The sequence below is a fragment of the Misgurnus anguillicaudatus genome, chromosome 24 (assembly GCF_027580225.2).
Source record: "Misgurnus anguillicaudatus chromosome 24, ASM2758022v2, whole genome shotgun sequence".
Classification (NCBI taxonomy): Eukaryota; Metazoa; Chordata; class Actinopteri; order Cypriniformes; family Cobitidae; genus Misgurnus; species Misgurnus anguillicaudatus.
Window position 1 is genome coordinate 24740257 of NC_073360.2, and position 12250 is coordinate 24752506.

At 36.0% G+C, this 12250-nt stretch overlaps 1 protein-coding gene across 1 annotated transcript; it reads right to left on the reverse strand.

Annotated features, from left to right (window-relative positions):
- Window positions 1–2354: 2354 nt before the first annotated feature.
- LOC129438167 (uncharacterized) lies at window positions 2355–3474 on the reverse strand (the record flags this gene model as incomplete). The annotated part of the gene is given in 3 exon segments (XM_073863008.1): window positions 2355–3122; window positions 3222–3331; window positions 3393–3474. Coding segments are annotated over 3 exon segments (270 nt in total), but the record flags the coding sequence as incomplete, so codon positions are not given.
- Between the last annotated feature and the right edge of the window lie 8776 nt (window positions 3475–12250).

Genomic DNA, 12250 nt, shown 5'->3' on the forward strand with positions numbered 1-12250 from the left:
CAAAATTGTAAAGTGTACAAAGAATGCTATTTATTTTGTTTAATTCAGAGTTTAAAAAGTCTGAGACTTCTTGTTCTTGACCTTTTTTAATCTTTTTTCAACTCTTTTAAAGGAATAGTCTATCCTTTTTCTAAGAAGAGTTGATACATCCCTCTATCATCTTAGTGCGTGCACGTAAGCGCTGTGGTGCGCGGCGACACTTTGATTTTAGCTTAGCCCCATTCATTCAATGGTACCAAACAGAGATAAAGTTAGAAGTGACCAAACAGCACTTTTGGGAGTACTTCGACTCACCTGAAAAATCCGCTCCCCTTCTCCCTCTCATAATGAGAGTGAGAGTGTAACTGCGCCGAGTTGAAGTACTCCCAAAAGTGCTATTCCGCCATACAATATAGTTCCTCTTTTAAATCCGCTTAGAAAAATGCTACGTTTTATTTTGTGCCACCATACTTGCTCGTATAACTACTCGTCTTATATAGGAAAAACGTTGATGTGTTTGGTCACTTCTAACTTTATCTCTGTTTGGTACCATTGAATGAATGGGGCTAAGCTAAATGCTATCAAAGCGTCGCCGCGCGCCACAGTGCTTACGTGCACGCACACAGATGATAGAGGGATGTATCAACTCTTCTTAGTTAAGGTAATAACATAGTTTAATATGGAAAAAGGATAGACCAGAAAACGCCAAATAGCCCTAAATTATGGCTTTATTATAAAAGTGCAGTATCCATTGATTTTGGCATATTAATTATTTAATAGCACCACATATAGTACATTATTATATGGGTAGACTCACTGAAGAAATATGTAAATACTGCGGTGAAAAATATTTGATTGAACAAATGCCCTGTATAAATCCATCCAAACAAAACAGAGAACTGGAAGTTTTAAAGCATGGTCCTTGCTGGAATTTATTATTCACGTTCGGGAAACTCAACTTGAGCTATTTTGGGCTAGATGAAATCTTCTAAGTTTTGGATACACTGACTTGGCATATGACACTACCTGCTAGCACAGAGAGTATTTCTTAAACAAACCACATGGGATGTCTTGTCTACAGAACTTTAGTGTTTTATATGTAGAATTGTCTTGAAAAAGGCCCAGAGGATTATGAGACACATTGCAGGTGTGCAGTCCTCAGAACAGAAGTGATTCTGTTACCTGAAGGATCTCTGAACTGATGGAGGAACTGTGTTTCAAAATGAAAGTGGTGGTTTATGGTTTCTCTCCGGCTGTGCTGGGGCCAGAATGAAGGTCATCAGACGTTTGTTTTGCCTGAGTAATAATCAGCTTGTTTTGATTTTGGGAAATTTGCCAAATTATGCAATCTGTTCATTTCCTATATGCATAAGGGCAATTCAATGTGATTGTTAGCATCAGTATTAAAAGTACACTTCAAACTATTGCACTTAATTTTGTCAGTTTAATGGATGTTGTACCTATTTCTATGAATCCAAAATGTCTCATTGTGTCTTTAACAGCATTGTTCTGGGTTTTATTTTAATATGAATTTAATATTGCCAGAAAAGCAAAATCAGAAGTGCGCCGTGTTCTGTTTCAGTTCAATTACGTTTCAATCCATCAATGTGCGCTGTCGTCTTTAAATCCTTTCACTGTTCATGACTAATCTTGGATCTCTTTCTTAATCAGTGAAAGAGCCCAGATTCTCAGAAAGGACAGTTCATTCACTCGCTCATTTCTTAGAACTTGTAAATTGACAGAAACGCCATGTCAGTTTAACGCACGGAGGTCTCTGGCTTTTAATCTTCTGCCGTCCATTAGTAAACATGACAAGATAAATTGCTATGCCGGGGATTGTGTGCACGTGATGCAGTGTGAGAAGGTGTGCAGTTTCCCAGCTGATTATAAAAAAGAGAGAAAATACTCAATCTGTTTAATAACCCAGCTGCTATGGAAAGGAAATAAAGACATGTGGATTAACTAATGTCTGACCCATTTTCCTCTTTGAATTAAAATTGTTAGAAGCAGAACAAATTATTTGTGTATTATTTTTAAAGATAGACGACCAAAAATAGACGACCCAGTCGTTGGGTTGTAATTGAACTTATACTGTAAAAAATGATGTCAAATCAACATATATTTTTATGTTTCTATAGCTCAGAGCACTGCGTTAGCGGCACAAAAGGTTATGAGTTCGAACCCAGGGAACACACTGCTAAAATGTACACCTTGTACCGTAGGTCATTTTGGATAAAACCATCTGCCAAATGTGTAAATGTACGTTACTTTAACTTAACAAATTAAGTTAAACAATTTCAACTTGTTTTTATAAGTTTTGTCAACTTATTACAAGATATTACAACATTTAAAGTAATAGGTTGAATTGACTTGCACAACACTGCATTTTTTACAGAGTATATGCTAGGTTGTTTTAACCGATTGATATGTCAAATATAATTTTTTTTGACCCAATGCTGGGTTGACAATAACATATCTGTTCTATTGTTTTTGTAACATGTAAATAATATTTAGTAAGTTTCATAACATTTAAAAAGCATACAAAACACCCATGCAGAGCTTTATTCATTTATCCATGTTACAGACAATTACATGCAGTAATTTATCTGCAACCGACATTTACCAACAATTGCATTTTGTCTAAAACCAAAATTTTTAGAGAAAATATGTATATATTGAATGCGCTTTATGCCACTTTGGATCAAAGCATCTGCCAAATTCACATCTTCTCGTAATCAGAAAAAAATTGCAGATGCTTCATATCAACTCTACATGACATACACATCTCTGATACTTCTCTTTACACAAACACACACATCATTTTTCTAATAGTTTTTGTTTCGTTTATAAATCAGTCAGATTTAGGACTAGACATTTTCCCAAGCAGCGCACGTTGTGTAAAAACAAATTATATTGAGTCAGAATGGAAAAAAGTCCTGACAGCAGGTTTTAAATATAACCACCACCTACAGTAACACATTGATCTTTGTACTGTTATGATTACAGTGAGCATTATTTGACTATATAAGCAGACGGTAAATGAACAAGGTTATGTTGAGGGAACATCAGTCACATAGATCAGTATTACAACAGTGGACGTTCACTTCAGGCACGCAAAACTCCTAACAGGTGCACGTGAAGACCTAAACAAAGAGAAAAAAGTACTCAAAATGTGACCTGTACTGCACATATTATTTATCAAACAAACATGAGTCGTTTAACAAACATGAAGTTGACTATACTGAAAAATCTGTACCTGTTGAAACTGTCTTGCAGTAATTGCTTGTGTCTGGGCAAACAGTTGGGGTCTTACAGTTCCCATTCTCACAAGTGTAGCACGTCAGAGAGTGGACTATTGAAGAGACAAATATATAGACTAAACAGACAGACGGACAAAAAGACAGACAGCTTACCTGAGGCACTGCAGAAGAGCACCGCAATAAAAGCACACACTAGTGTCTTTATTGTGAAAGCTGGCCTGGTCGCACAAGGATAAACAATTTTTTATAAAGCCTTTCTGCACCTTTTACTGAAAAAGCTCAAGCACAACATAATGCTGAACAACAGGTTTCTCGCAACTATAAAAGTCTGTTTAATTCTTATACCAGGAAGTAAAATGACCTTGCACATTGCAGGTTTAGGAATTCTCATGCATGACTTTTCTTGATACTTTTCCTTTGCACAAAACTGCATACTTGGCATGTAAGTCTTTGGCTGCAATCCACTTGTTGCACTTAATTTGCACATTACAAATAATTTAAAATAAACTCTCTTGACAAGTAAAGAGTTAAAAAAAATTATTCATTTTATTATTTATAGCAACTCCACACTTAATCCTTATAAGTTATTAAAAGATGAGACTGAGCCCATTAATATTCATTTTACACCATTATCAAAACCTACAGTTGTGTTCAAAATTATTCAACCCCAACTGAAATTGATTGTTTTGGGCGGTTTCACATTGATTTTGATCATTCAGTCATCCTGCTTACAATTACATCAAAGAGGCATGTGTAGGTCAGACAAATATAACATAACATTTATAATTATAATGAAATAACCACAAATGTCTTTTCTGTGCTCACATCATTATCAGTTTTATTCAACCCCCAAGTGACATTCAATCTTAGTACTTAGTACAACATCCTTTTACAGTTAAAACAGCTTTTAAACGTGAAGCATAGCTTGACACAAGTGTCTTGCAGCGATCTACGGGTATCTTGGCCCATTCATCATGGGCAAAAGCCTCCAGTTCAGTCACATTCTTAGGCTTGCGCACTGCAACTGCTTTCTTTAAGTCCCACCAGAGGTTCTCAATCGGATTTAAGTCTGGTGACTGCGATGGCCACTTCAAAATGTTCCAGCCTTTTTTCTGCAACCATGCTCTAGTGGATTTGGAGGTATGCTTGGGATCATTGTCCTGTTGAAAGGTCCAATGTCTCCCAAGCCTCAGGTTTGTGACGGACTGCAACACATTGTCATCCAATATCTCCTGGTACTGAAGAGAATTCATGGTACCTTGCACACGCTGAAGTTTCCCTGTACCTGCAGAAGCAAAACAGCCCCAAAGCATGATTGACCCCCCACCATGCTTCACAGTAGGCAAGGTGTTCTTTTCTTCATAGGCCTTGTTTTTCCTCCTCCAAACATAGCGTTGATCCATGGGCCCAAACAGTTCTAATTTTCCACAGAACACTATCCCAAAACTTCTGTGGTTTGTCCACATGACTTTTGGCATACTGCAGTCGACTCTTCTTATTCTTTGGAGACAGCAAGGGGGTGCGCCTGGGAGTTCTGGCATGGAGGCCTTCAGTACGCAGGGTGCGCCGTATTGTCTGAGCAGAAACTTCAGTACCCACATCTGACAAATCTTTTCTCAGTTCCTCAGCAGTCACACGGGGACTTTTTTCCACTCTACGCTTCAGATAGCGCACAGCAGTCGCAGTTAGCATCTTTTTTCTGCCACGACCAGGAAGCGTTTCAACAGTGCCCTTTGCCTTGAATTTGCGAATGATGCTTCCTATGGTGTCTCTTGGTATGTTTAACATCTTTGCAATCTTCTTATAGCCATTGCCCTTCCTGTGAAGATTAATCACCTCTTCTCTTGTCTTCCTGGACCATTCTTTTGACTTCACCATGTTTGTAACCACACCAGTAAATGTTTAGAAGGAGTTGAGTATCACAGTCATTTTAAAGCTGCCTAATTGGTGCTTATTAGGCTTTATTGCTGTTCCCTGACATCCACAGGTGTTTTCAATACCTGATTGAAAACACTTCAATGAACCTCTGTTCTTCAGAGTGGTAGTTCTTTAAGGGGTTGAATAATTGTGTCAATGAAGAATTCACAAAAGAAACATTTACTACTATATTACAAAACCAATTGATGTCATTTTAGTTGCATATGGTTCTTTAAGAAGTCATTGTAGGATTTCATTCTGAATACAATTAAAAATGTACACTAAATTCCCTAAAACCCTTAACAGCATTGGGGGGTTGAATAATTTTGAACACAACTGTAAAGCACTACATCACACCCTCAGGAATAAACCACTTACTAATGTCACTTCTTTCCCCGCAAAGATTTAAAACTTTCTACCAACCTCACCACATATACCCGCTCAACCCATATCTCACCATCTCTGGTTGTTTCCATACATCATAACCTTACTATTATTATAAAAACCCATATTTAACTCATTTAAATATCTACTTGGTATTTATAGACTCTGCAATTTACATAGTTCATATTTTTCTGCATAGTAATATAATAATTAATTAACCTATTAGGTAGAAAACATTGAATTAATTTTAACCACAACAATTTACTGATGTTTCACGAGGATCTGTAGGCCTACTTTAACCACTTCTGTTCTCCTTATACCTCTATACTAAATCAATCAATTCTCATAACCTCTCATAGCTTCCTAATTCTTATTAAAAATGCAAATCTGATCCAAAAGCAGAAATGACATGCTAGCTATCAACATAAGATCAAAAGGAAACTACCCTGGGGCAATAAAGAAAAGTGAATTAGAACTGGCAAGCAGATTTAATGGGTAAAAATCTAACTATAAGAATTCTATTGTTTTTGACGCACTGGCATCTCCACAAAGGTCACTTATTGCTCTTAGGAGAGATATTTGAACATTGGAGGGACATCTGCCAATGCTCTGAGATTCAGCATTGTTCAAGTTGCCAAAAAATGAAAAATGTTTACACTTGAGAAAAAAGTGGATGAGATCAAGTTTCTCACAGCTTTAGCAGCTTATTATGATAATGGATGAACAACTTTATTAGAGCGAGAGCAAGAGATAATGGACAGCATCGTGTTCTGGATCAAACCTTAAAACGAGAACAATCGCTCACTCATCATAGTTATGTCATAATGAGGGCAGAATTAAAATAAATGTGAGGGTAAATTCAAGAGGTAATTTTAGTAAATGCATTTGTCTCATCTAGAAAGAGGTTTAGACTAGAAGTTGTAGGCCAAAATGGAAATCATTACACAAGAGGTGTAATAAGAGAACAAGCACAGACAGCAGAGGGCAACAGAGATCAAAAGTAATCAGACACACCCAACAATTGTGTTTTGGCTATATATTCATGGCATACAGATACAATTTGGAAATTAATGTATAAGCAAAAACATAACCATATATCATTTTCAAGAGCGAATTTTTTTCTAACATACCATCATTATTTGGAAATTAAGTTGATTAGGTCTTTAGTTGAAAAAGAAAGCATTTTCAACCCAGCCATCTCTCTCACTAGTTATTTATTCATAAATCAAACGACCATATTGCATCTATCGATCCATTAATTCATTTTTTAATAAAAGCAATTTATTGGAAAGCATACAGTCCTGTGCTACACCACTCAACGAAATGAAATCTTGGACTCCTAATGCAATTTTTCGATGCATTAAACGAATTGCTGAAAGCAATTGGAATTGCTAAGCAATTGGATTCCTGTCTAAATAATCACTTCAATAAAACATTATGAGTTTCTGTTTGAATACAGGTAACAGTGCCCTTACAGTAAGTAATGTGTGACTGCCTGTGCATATTTTGTCTCTCCTCTAAACTTCTAAAAAGTGCACTGTAAAAAATATTTAACATTTTGTCAAATCAGCATAATATTTTATACAACTTTAACTTAAAAAATAAAGGTAACACTTACTTGAAGGGGTGTTCATAAGACGTGTCATGAACATGAAGGAGATTTTATGCACGTTTATGACAATGATCATTTGATCAAGTGTCATTTGTTCAATTTTGTCATTTTTAATGCAAAGATGACATTGTTTGAGATGTCTTTGTTATGACAACTTGACATAAACCAATACATCATAACTTATAAATCTGTCATGAACATAATATAGCAGAATAATTATTAAACTTAAGAAACTACCTAGCTTCATGGGTTAACATTACATTAAACTGACCTCAACTACAGTGGTATATTGAAATTGTCATTAAAGGATTAGTCCATTTTCTTAAAAGAAAAATCCAGATAATTTACTCACCGCCATGTCATCCAGGGTGTTGATGTCTTTCTTTGTTCAGTCGAGAGGAAATTGTGTTTTTTGGGGAGGGCATTGCAGGATTTTTCTCATTTTGATGGACTTTGGTGGAGCCCAGCATTTAATACTTGGCTCGACACGTGGCAGTTTTTTTAAACGGAGTTTCAAAGGACTATAAACAATCTTAAACGAGGCATAAGGGTCTTATCTAGCGAAACGATTGTCATTTTTGACAATAAAAATAACAAATGTACACTTTTAAAGCACAACTTCTCGTCATGTAGATCTGGTCGTGATGCGCCAGCTGACCCCACGCAATACGTCATGACGTCAAGAGGTCACATAGGACGAACGCGAAACTCCGCCCCAGTGTTTACAAGTGTGTTGAAAGAGGACCGTTCCTATGTTGTTGGAATGTCAACTGATACTAATTAATGTCTTTGTGGCAGTTTATTGTTTACAATGGTCTGCAAATGTGCGTTTTATATATGTAACACGTGACCTCCCTACGTCACTATGCATTTACGTGAGGTCGCGCTGGACCGGACCTAGATGAAAAGTTGTGGTTTAAAAGTACATATTTTTATTTTTCTTGTCAAAAATGACAATCGTTTCGCTAGATAAGACCCTTATGCCTCGTTTGGGATCGTTTATAGTCCTTTGAAACTCAGTTGAAAAAAACTGTTAAGTGTTGAGTTAAGTATTAAATGTTGGGCTCTATTAAAGTCCATTAAAATGAGAAAAATCATGCAATGTTTTCCTCAAAAAACATAATTTCTTCTCGACTGAACAGAGAAAGACATCAACATTTTGGATGACATGGTGGTGAGTAAATTATCTGGATTTTTCTTTTAAGAAAATGGACTAATCCTTTAAAATGTCAACAAGTTTTAATACTGTCAAATAAATACCTTAAAAAATGCAGACACGTCAAATTACACTTAACTTTATGTATGTGCACAATAAATAAAAAAACTGACAACTAACAGAACTTCTTATTCCTCACAAAGAGGGTTCTGAAATTTTCTGACATAAAGGACATTTTTTAAAATTATTTTAATGTAATTAACTGTTTTTGCAGCGATATGGACTCACCGCTGTATGGCTTAACCCGTTATTGTACTGTTTTCATTTAATTTTAGTTGAATCTGTCTCCAAATGCAATAAAATATAATTTTATCAATTTGAATTATTATTGGATGATTGATTTTATTTCTCTAACACTTGGAGGAAACTTAAAAAAACAGTATGAACTAAAAAATATCCATGACGATGTTATTAACTATTTAACAGAGTATTAACACTTAGTGACATTTTAATGACAAATTCAATTTGTATCACTGGTAAAAAGTGGTCAGTTATGTTGTCTTGGTAATGTCAAGTTGTCATGACAAGTTATAATGTATGGTTAATGTCAAGTTGTCATAACAAAGACATGTCATCTTTGCATTAAAAACGACAATTGAACAAATGACAGTTGTCATAAATGTGCATAAATCTCCTTCATGTTCATGCATGTCAGGTCATGATTATGAAGGTGTCATGTCAGTCTTATGAACACCCATTCAAGTAAAGTGTTACCAATTAAGTTAATTTTTGTAAGTTGTGTCAAAACTTAAAATAGTAGGTTGAATTAACTTGCAAAACTAAGTTGTTTTAACATCATGCTGCATTTTTTTACAGTGCATGCATTAAATCCCAACAGGTGTGTCCAGATCCAAGAACAGTCTATGCTTTCAAAGTAGCTGAATGGTTGAATCTCAGAAGACAAATTTGGATGTTACATTCTTTGTGTTGACTTTCATCCGACCTATTGAAGGTGATCTTACAGTGATATCTCACCATTTCATCCCATGTGCCAATGAAAATGACGGGAACAGAACAGTCTGTTCTGCGTCAAAGAACTTCATGATGTTTGTAGCACAGAGCGAACACGGCAAGAACATAAACTGCAGACTGATATCACTAATGCAAAAGTCATTTTACTCAAAAGTCGAAATTGATTTAATACACTAATATATTCCTGTTTGTTAGAAATATATATATGGTATGCTATGAATTAACAGGTCTGCATTACAAATGATAACCAGCAGATGTTGCACTTGAGCTAGAATAACTAATATCTCATCTTGATTTTGGTCAAAAAATTCTACAATTACAATTTTAACAAACCAAAATGTTAGCTGTGTGCATCTCTCATATTCTGTAGATGATACCAGACAGTGCAAGTCAGTGGTCAATGTCTCACAGCTGAAAAAACTCAATTTCTCTTCCACAGAACAATGTGGTGACCGGATAGCAAAAAGCCTCTGATTTCTCTCATCTTCCCTGGTAAATTGGCGAAACAGAGCGTCATCCATTAGGAATCATAAATCTGAGTTGATGTGACAAAGGGTAATGAAGCGCCTTTCTAATCGGCCTGCCTTCGGCCTCTGGTATCACACTGCACGCTGTGCCGGCCAAATGCGAGAATGAATGTGGTTAACGGAAAACTTAACAGATTAGCACCGAGGCTAAACCCACAAACATTTATTCTCAGAGTCAGAAAACTGCAAGAGCAAGATGACATTGCTTTATGTCAATAGTGGTAAACGTGACGGGCAGCATTGCAAGGAAAAAGTTTGTAGCATTTACAAAAATCTATAATACAGCGGCAGACAAGTTTAATTAAAGAAGACACGTTAATGATAATGTTTATCCACAAGCTCAATATGCTCAATACACAAACCAGACCATTATGTTTGATTCATCATGCAACTGTGACCCGATTTCTGATTACACAATGACACACAGAATAATGCTGCTCTGTATATATATATATATATATACAATATATAGGCATATAGGCATAGATTTTGGAATGGTGCAAATAAATACATTTTCGAAATATATGTAAACAGATGAGTCTTTAAGAGTCACTCTCCCTCATTCTTTGTACCACCCACAATCTCAATAATGCCTCTCACCTAATCGCTGTAGCACAAGGCCCTTAGTAAGACTCTGACTCCATCACTTAATCCTGTGTCCTGTTTGATTCTGCAAGGCACTCATCGCTGGGCTACGTGAACAGAGTGGAATATGGTTTCACGCCTGGCTGCTTATTTGATTAGGTATACCGAAGGTTTATGTGATAAAGCGCCAGCCAGGTCTCGCTGTAGTAAGCTCTGTTCCAATTCAGAGGCAAGGACAAGAGGAACACATGTACTGTATGGGACAAGCCGAGAGTTTAATGTCATCTTGCTGCAGTGTGCTTCTCACACACTGAGATGGTAAATTGAGATTCATATTAGCATATCGTTTATAGGAAGATCCTGTTCTTATAAAACGGACAAACTTCTACAGTTAAACAGCAGGAATGGATGCTTGTTGTGCGTATTCATTTTGATGTGCAAAGCAGCGCAAGCATTATTTTGCAGTATAGCCTATGCTTTATAATAAAGCATTGTGAAATAGTGGCACCAACTAGTTACTCATTCTGTCAGTTCTGTGACAGTACTTTCTGTTTAGTTGAAATGAAAAAAGGTCATTATTATTGGTTGATCTGCCAAATTACAGTAGAAACATTTTTTTGAATTGTTTCTAGAGAACTACTTTTTGGCTGTTGAATTTTTTTTTTATAAAACGGCTCGTTCTGGTTCTTCATTCTGATTGGTTGAAACGCGTTCTAAGCCGTGATAAAATACCCCGGTAAACCCACAGTTCAGACCGCATCACAAGTATCACTGCGCCACTGTTGCTGCGTACTGATTTATGAAAATAAACATCACAGTCTTTAATCATATTTAAAATGTTCTACCTTTGCACAATTAGGGCGATATCCAGATAAATGTCAATAAATATTGTTGAGTTATTTCGTCAATAAAGAGAAAACGTTCTCTGAGTTTTGTCTTATTGATATTTCCGCTATTATCCACAAGATGGCAATCTTACCCAACTTAAACACTGACGCATTCACTCGACACAACGTTGAATCTGATCTCTTACTGATTTCTTCACAAAAATGAAAAAATTTGAGAGGTGATAACTGATAAGAGAACAAATGAAGGTAGGATGAAAGTTTTTTGTTGTTGTTGTTTTTGGAAAGCGGATGGACTGTTCTTTCATTTGATATTTTATGTTTATTTAAAGAAGATAATTTTTCTGTAAGGCATTAAACTAAAACTGGGTGGCAACTTAAAAAAACGCTGACGGGGAAAGAGTTAAGCATGCTTCCGAGCCTATTTGATCATCACTTCAACAGTTGCACGATATAAATGTTAATGTATATTTTAGATGAATGTTGATTTATAAAAATAAACACCACAGTCTTTAATCATATTTTCATTGCGCCTTTGCTGCGTCTGTGTTGTTTGTGAACTGCGCTCTGTTGCAGCCACACTTGATTCTGAGGAACTACTTTGTTTGGCGGAAGAGTAATATTTGTACTAATATAATTACAACTTATTTTTGTTTTATTTTGTGAAACCCTGCTATGTATATGATGTAACCGTTTTATAAACGCAATAAACCCCCGCAAAGCAGTGGGGTTACAGTGCATTTTATAACAGCTTCGCGTCGTGCCTAACAACGCCCCTTAGCTGTTATAAAATGCACTGGTAACCCACCGCTTCCTGGGGTTCACTGCTTTATTATGACTATAATTTCATTTTAGTCGCTGTGTGTTATTTTATTTGATATTCATGTTTATTATGAGGCTCCTTAGGCAAAGTGTTAAATGCTTTCTTTTGTGATAAATGTGTTTGCTAAATT